This window comes from Tupaia chinensis, unplaced genomic scaffold (assembly GCF_000334495.1).
Source record: "Tupaia chinensis unplaced genomic scaffold, TupChi_1.0 Scaffold000416_1, whole genome shotgun sequence".
In the NCBI taxonomy this organism is placed as follows: Eukaryota; Metazoa; Chordata; class Mammalia; order Scandentia; family Tupaiidae; genus Tupaia; species Tupaia belangeri.
The window spans coordinates 1837815-1845571 of NW_006159921.1; the positions used below are offsets into that span (position 1 = coordinate 1837815).

The 7757-nt window shown below is 46.6% G+C and overlaps 2 protein-coding genes across 2 annotated transcripts in view; both read left to right on the top strand.

Annotated features, from left to right (window-relative positions):
* The window catches only part of SKA2 (spindle and kinetochore associated complex subunit 2), a 1094818-nt gene that overhangs the window by 952838 nt on the left and 134223 nt on the right, over nucleotides 1-7757 (top strand). The window lies entirely within an intron of this gene.
* MKS1 (MKS transition zone complex subunit 1) overlaps nucleotides 1712-7757 on the top strand; it is a 16783-nt gene continuing 10737 nt past the window's right edge. Inside the window, exons 1-6 of the mRNA XM_006154652.3 lie at nucleotides 1712-1841; nucleotides 2301-2410; nucleotides 5599-5669; nucleotides 6074-6229; nucleotides 7151-7248; nucleotides 7421-7549. Of these exons, the coding sequence (XP_006154714.1) occupies nucleotides 1762-1841; nucleotides 2301-2410; nucleotides 5599-5669; nucleotides 6074-6229; nucleotides 7151-7248; nucleotides 7421-7549 (644 nt within the window). The 5' untranslated portion in view covers nucleotides 1712-1761. The remainder of the gene's footprint in view (nucleotides 1842-2300; nucleotides 2411-5598; nucleotides 5670-6073; nucleotides 6230-7150; nucleotides 7249-7420; nucleotides 7550-7757) is intronic.

Sequence of the window (7757 nt, forward strand, 5' to 3'; positions counted from 1 at the left end):
AAAAAGAGATCTTTATTAGGCACAAAGCACAAACACAGCAGAGTTTAGAATAACTGTGGTGATCTTCCTTCTCTTCTGTTTTCCTAAATTCTTGGGAGTCGGGAGAACCCAGGTAAGCTATAAAGGACCAACTAGGGAGAGTGAAAAGAAACTTCCCTGGTGGACTGTTCTGATGTGGTTCAGAGGGACCTGGTGAAGGGAAAAAAATGGGGGAGAGCTGAGACTAGGTATAGCTATAAGGAGGCAGCACAGTTCAAAGGAGAGCCTACAGGTTTGAATAGAACATCTCGGAAGTAAATCCAGTCTCTGTGCTTCCCAGTCATATGAACACAGGAAATCCAATTTACGTCCTGGTGTATAAGTCTGTTAAATGGTGACAATGATATCCACCCTCCAGGATGATTTGTGCAGGTGTTTCCTAAACTAATAGATTTCTCCAAATGCTGTGTTGTTTTCAGAGAATGCAGTAAATCCCAACTCTAAACCATCCTGGTTGAAGACAGAGGCGTTTTTAGCTGTTGAAATCATTATTCCCCAAGTTAAGAACTGTGTGCTTTCATGGAATAAGGCAGGTGACAGACTCAGAGGCAGAGTGCAAGAAGAGGCAGATGAACCTGGACTGGAATGCTAGCACTTTTCCCACTTACTGGAGTACAACCTTAATGCACCCTTTAACTGCTGGTCTTCACTAACTTCATCTGTTAAATGGGACTAAAAACACCTACTTGAGGGGTTTCTAAGAGGATTAGAGACAATGCAAACATGCCCAGGGCATAATTAGATCCTAAGTTAATGGTGCTATTTGTGGCAAGTTCTTGATTTTTACACAATTAGCAGCTATGGTGCTCAGGGCTTTGGATGCTTTAAAATCAAACTGGTATGACATTTCTGAGTTCAGGGGACAACTGCTTACTCTGTTGGGGAGTAGCAGATGTTAACTGCTAATAAACGTTGGCATTTCCAAGTGCCAGAGTGCCAGACTTTAAGTTATGGCATGGCCTTCTTTGATAATCCAATGAAGCATGACTTATGAATGTCACTTCGTTGGGACTTTCAGGAAGCTAGTGCTAAGGTGGCTTAATAAACTGGAACTAACAAACGCCGGGGAAGAACCAGTTCAATAATAGCTTCTTTTCCTTTTTTACTGTTGGCTTCCTTGTTTTTCTTTCTCTGGCTCAGTGAATACCAACACGGTGATTGATAAATCTTGATAAATCTTCTCCCATACATACATTTTTTTCTTCCAAGAATATATTTTCATGCCTGGATAAATGCCATCATTTTCTCTGACTCTTTTGGAATTAATAATAGGGCCATTCTTTCAGTCATGTTCACGGGTTTTCAGGCCGAAGTTTTCACGTGGTCAGTAGAAGGCAGTAGGGCATAGTGGAAGAAGGCGGCGAGGGCCCAGGTCACCTGGATCTGGTCCCCATCACCATTTCTTCATCTCTAGGCAGTGAGATGATGGCTGTGCCTGTTATCTCTTTGCACAGTGCATCAAAACTCGCCTTGGGCGGGATAGAGATTTGCTCCCGCAAGTGGTAAGGGATGCTCTGCAGGACCCGGAGTCCAGAGAGCCTAGGCGCTGGGCCTGAACTGCGCACGCGCAAGGCAAGTAGCTCGGGTTGCCGCTGAGACACCGGGGCGGAAATGCCGAGTTGTGCGCACGGTGTTTCCGGTGCCGCGAACCAAGCGTCTCCGTTGCCAGGGAAACTGAGGGCGGCGCGCTTTCCGGCACAGTTGCGGCGCGTTGCAGCTGTCATGGCGGAGACTGCCTGGAGCACAGACACGGGAGAGGCAGTGTATCGCTCCCGCGACCCCGTGCGCAACTTGCGCATCCGGTACTTGTACCGCTCCGGCCCGGGGCTGCATGCATTTATGCCCTTAGATAATTCGAGCCTGAATTTCTCAATGTTCTGAGGCCCCACTTCCGCTTACAGTCCCCGCCACTTTCTCCCCTAGCGCGTTCTCCAGCACTGCCCGGACCCCTTTCCGTTCACAGCCTTCCAGACTCACCTAAGTCCTTTCTTTTTCTTTTCTTTTAATTAGTTAATTATCTCAACATCAGACTCTACATTTTCCCGTCTGTCAAATATCCCTTCAAATCCTTGTCACTCCCAAATTCCTAAGAAACTCAAGATAGCTTCTCACCCTCCCTGTTTCCCGCTGTGCCCTCCACCCTATTCCCCTTCTCTCAGCTGCCTTCGCCCAGCACGCCTGGTATTCCGTTTCCCCACTGTGTGTTTATCTCCTGGTGTGTGTCTTGTAATGCTTATTTTGAGCTTCTCTTTTCTTGACAGAGTCCACCTGCAAAGAATCACATCAAGCAACTTTCTTCACTACCAGCCTGCTGTCCAACCTGGGAAGGACCTTATAGACTTGGCCACTTTTAGGCCTCACCCAACTGCCAGTGGGTGTCATGGGGGTGATGTGGCCCCATGATACCTGTGAAAGGGCCTGAGGCAATAGAGCTATCTTTTTGTTTGTTTGTTTAGAGATATTTTTGTTATAGATCCCATGCATTTGCCAGAGAGACAGAGAGAGGGGGAGAGAGAGAGAGACAGACAGACTGAAAGCTAGAAATCACTGCCCAGGGGAATGGCCATGCCACAATCCTTTCTCTTCTATTCTTTTGGGATTTGGAGCATGCATTCACATGTGCCAGGCATGAGTTTTAAGCACTGGGTCCAGGGCTCCAACCTGGGTTGACTACCTAGGGGGGGTCCAGTGACATAATACACCATCTTCTGGTCCTGTAAAGCTAGCTTCTAAGAGTAGACCCTGGTCTGTGGTGTTGAGTGTAAGAAATGGGCCAACCATGTGACATAATAGAAAGGAAGAGCCTTTATTGGGAGCACATCTGGACGAGGTTCTCCAGTCTGACAGAGAAAGAGGGGGGGACCAGAGAAGTTGCGCCCTAGGGTGGGGTTTAGTGATTTTTATAAGGGTATAGGGAGGGGGTGTGTCTTAGAGGTAGGAACAGTCCATATATGGTAAAGGTTTAGAGGGAGAGCAGACTGCTGTGCCACATCATGTCTGGTGTCATGTGCATTGTAGAGCGCTGTGTGCAGAGTAAGGCACAGTGTACTACATCTGGGTTAGATCCCAGTGCAGCACAGGTCTGATGAATGGCTAGATCCGGGTTGTATCAGTTGACTAGGGCTGGCGCCCAACCCCCACATCCAAGCTGCCCAGGGCTCCGGCTTAATATTAAGCAAACAACCCTCCTTTTTACAGAGGAGGATTAGAAAGTGTGAAGAGGTTGAGTTCCTTGCCCAATGTCATGAAGCTGGTAAATGCTGGAGTTAGAATTTGAACTCAGGCATTCTTTTTTTTTTAAGAAAGTTTTTTGCTATAGGGTGTGTGTGCTCATCAGAGACACAGGGAGAGAAAGAGAGACAGAAAGTGAGAAATCACCCCCATGGGGGATGGACACACCACAGTCCCTTTTCCTCCACTCTCCTCCTGGGCATGCACCACCATCCACCCCGTGTGAGTTTAAAGCCATTGGGTCAGGGACTCAATCTGTGGTCGACCATGTGAAGGTCCAGCAACTTAAACACTACACCATCTGCTGGCCCCAAGAACCCTGGGCTTTCTTAACTACTGCATTATGTTATGCCTGGAAATGGAATAAAACGGGATTCCTGCCTTCTGAATACTGAACCCAACTGTGGTACTGAAAATAATAAATACTGTACTTAACAGTTACAAGTTTGCCTGGCAAATACTATTTGTGGTATTTTTTGTCTAAGAGAAAATGCACTCTAAACTCTAAATTCACATATAAACACTTATTTATTTATTTATTTTTTCTTTTTTGGAGAAGTTTTTGCTATAGGGCACGTGAGCTCGCCAGAAAGACAGAGAGAGACAGAAACAGAGAGACAGAAAGCGAGAGTCACACCGCAATCCCTTCTCCTCTGTTCTCCGTTTTCCTCTCTGGGATCTTGGGCATGCACGCACACGTGCCTGGCATGAGTTTAAGCCACCGGGTCCGGGACTCAAACCGCGGTCGACCACATGGGAGTCCAGCAACATAACCATTATGCTAACGGCTGGGCCCCGCATATGAACACTTTTTAAAACAATTTTAAGGCACCAGCCGTTAGCATAATGGCTATGTCGCTGGACTCCCACGTAGATCTGGCGGGGCCCCCACGTAGGCGACAGCGGTTCGCGTCCTGGCCCTGGTGGCTTAAACTCAGTCACGTGCGTGTGCATGCGTGCCCAAGATCCCGAGAGGAGAATGGAGGAGAAGGGATTGTGGTGTGGCCATCCCCCCTGGAGGGTGATTTCTCGCTTTCTGTCTCTCTGTCTCTCTCTGTCTGTCTGGCGAGTGCACGTGCCCTATAGCTAAAACCTCTCAAAAAAAAAAAAAAACAAAACACAAACATGTTTACATGAACATCACTGTTCCTGTGGGTAGAACACTTGTTTACCTGGGAAGCCAAAAGAGCGAGTAAGAGAGAACAGGGTGCTTGTGTAAGGTCGCTAGTCTTACTGCTTTTATTGTTTCTTTTCTATTAACAAAAAAATGTATCTTGGCAAAAGCTTATGTGTTGTGAAACATATGTCTCTGGAAAAACAATAAAATCAACCAGGGATGTATTAAATTTGGTTCTTTAAAAAAGTAATTTACTTTACCTGTCCTCTCTTGACACTTGGTCTCCTAAATTACAGTGTTTGTGATTCCAGATATATGACTTCAGGAATAGTAAAGATAAAAATGCCAGAGTTTATGGCCAGCAGGTGGCGTGGTAGATGAGGCACTGGACTTCCACATGGCTGACCTGGTGGCTTGAAAATCACACAGGGCAATGTGTGCGTGTCCAGAATCCTGAGAGGAGAATGGAGGAAAAGGGTTTGCAATGTGGCTGACTCTACTGGGGAGTGATTTCTCCCATTCCCTCGTCTCTCTGTCTGGCAAATGCACATGCCCTATGGCAAAAACCTAAAAAATAATAACTTTAAAAATGCCAGGTTCTTCTCTAGTAAATGCAGACAGTTGAGATTGAAAAGGGTTGGCTATCCAGCCTGTATCTAAATTTTGGTTCCTGACACTGAATGAGATTAAATATTTCCTGGAAGGCAGGACTACCTTTGATTGATTGATTGATTGACTGATTTTTTTTGGAGAGGTTTTCGCTATAGGGTGCGTGCACTCGCCAGACAGAGACAGAGAGACAGAAAGCGAGAAATCACCCCCCAGGGGGTATGGCCACGCCGTTATCCCTTCTCCATTCTCCTCCATTCTCCTCTTGGGATCTTGGGCATGCACGCACACGCACCCGGCGTGAGTTTTAAGCCACCAGGTCCGGGACACAAACCACGGTCGACTACGTGGGAGTCCAGCGACATAGCCATTACGCTAACTGCTGGTCCCTACCTTTGATTTAAATTAGAGTAGTGATTAAGACTTCTTGGGTCTTAATCTTGGTGTCTACTCAGACTATTCTAGCCTTTGTCTAGTTTGAGTATTAATAAATCACTGAATTCCAACTGGCTTTGTGGCAAATATGAGTGAAGACTTTGACTATAATCAAACACAGAGCAAAAAGTGGCTCAAGCATTTGATTTGCTCTGTTGCTTTTGTAGGTGGACACCGCACAGAAGAAGATGAAGAGGAGGAGGTGGTGATTGGGTGGCAGGAGAAACTTTTTAGCCAGGTGAGCCACTGTCACTTGTCTGCTTATTCTGTCTCCACCTGTCTACCTCTACCTGGCTGGAAATATATTTTGCCAGTCTGATAACCAGAAAGCTTGTAACAGTGTATGTGTTCCCCTGCTGTATTTACAGCGTAGTGACTGCCATTGCTGTTTTGCGATCCTGGGTAAAGCACTTTGCACCTGTGGGCGGTATCCCATCTGTAATAGCACAGCTGGCTTAGACCATCACTGGCTCCTCTTAGCCCTAACATGTTTGGATCCTCTACCCTCCATCAGCTTAGATTAATAAGAGCTATTGTGAAAACATCTCAAATGACATCAGCTTTACAGACTATTTGATTAAACAGTTACAGGAACAGTTTATTATTTTCTCAGTTTATTCTATTTCCTTGTGGTGGTCACAGTTTGAAGTAGATCTATACCAAAATGAAGCAGCCTGTCAGAGTCCATTGGATCATCAGTACCGGCAAGAGATCCTGAAACTGGAGAATTCAGGTGGCAAGAAGAACCGACGAATCTTTACCTACACTGACTCTGATAGATACACCAGTTTGGAGGAGGTATTCTTTCTGAGATCCCATAGCTACCTTCTTCTTTGCCTTCCCTGTTTTCTGGCCTCACTGGGTTCTTTGTGTTAAATCAGAAGCCTGTTAAGGGGAGACAGTAGCCCACCTAGAAACTGCTGTGAGTTGCTGGCAGCCAAGCTGCAGTAGAGTAGGTGTGCCCTGAGGCAGTGTGGTTGCTGCCTCCTGCTCTGCCAGGGGGAGCTGGCAGTGTCCCTGCTGACTGGCTTGCAGTGCAGACCAGAAGAAGCAGCCACAAGACTAGACTACCTCCATGGATCATGAGCTATGACAGGTGGGTGGAGTCTAGAACAATCTAGATAAAATTCATCAGAGCATTCAGCCAAAACAGAGTGTATGGGTTTGAAGAGGAGTTCAGTGCTGCCATGGGGAGTGACTTGGGCCTCAGTTTGCACATGCCAGCATATCCTTGTGTATATATAATTTTTTTTTTTCAGTTACTACATATGTGAGTTGAGGGTAAAGCCTTTTATTTTCTGATTTTTGTCTCTGGCAAGACTCTGAAAGGAGCAGATATTAAATGAATATTTGTTAAAGATTGGCATGCTTTCATTAGGAGAGCTGGGGATTGGTAGCATATAAAATCTGGATTGTCTGTTTTAGAAAAAGCAAATTAAAATGTAGTTAGTATTTAGTGATCCATGCAAGGATTTTCCACAAAAGACTTGTATCCCATTTAGTATTTTCCTGCCACCTAGTTAATGTCAACATCTAGGAAAACTCACCCACCGAGACATAATCTTCCTTGAGTTGTTTGTGCCACGGCCTGCCCCCCATCAGCCTGTGTAGTTGTGAGGTGGCTGTACCTGTAGTTCCAGGTACCGGATGAGGTTCCTCCCTGCAGCTACTTGGCCTGTATGGGCCCAACCAGGTGACTTACACACAGCTCTTTTTCAGCACTGTCAGAAAATGACCACCGCAGCCAGTGAGGTGCCATCATTCCTGGTCGAGCGAATGGCAAATGTTAGGCGGCGACGGCAAGACAGGCGAGGGATGTGAGTACAAGTGTGGAAGGGAGGTCCAGGCCAAGGCTTTCCTGCCAGGGCTCTCGGTTTGCCCACCGACTCACACCTCCCATTCTGCAGTGGACATCCACTGGATGTACTCCCCCATGTACCCTCTTCTGGGGGGTGCCAGGGAAGTGACCCTTCCGGTGGTGTCTCCTAGGGAGGGCAGCATCCTCAAGTCACGCATCGTCACCTGGGAACCTTCAGAAGAGTTCATCAAGAACAACCATGTCATTAACACCCCTCTTCAGACAATGTACATCATGGCAGACCTAGGTCCCTATGGAAAGTGAGTAAAGCTTCTCATTGCCAGCTCAGATTCTCATCCTCCCCTCTCACCAGCCATTTACCTCCCTGTTGTATTCTTCCTAGGAGCCAGCGGAGGAAGGGACTTTTTCTTTTCTTCTTACTCGTGGTGGAAGAAAGTGTTTTATCATTGTTAGATTTCACTACGTCCTCTGTCCTCTCTCCCAAAGTGGGCTGACTACCTCCTCTCT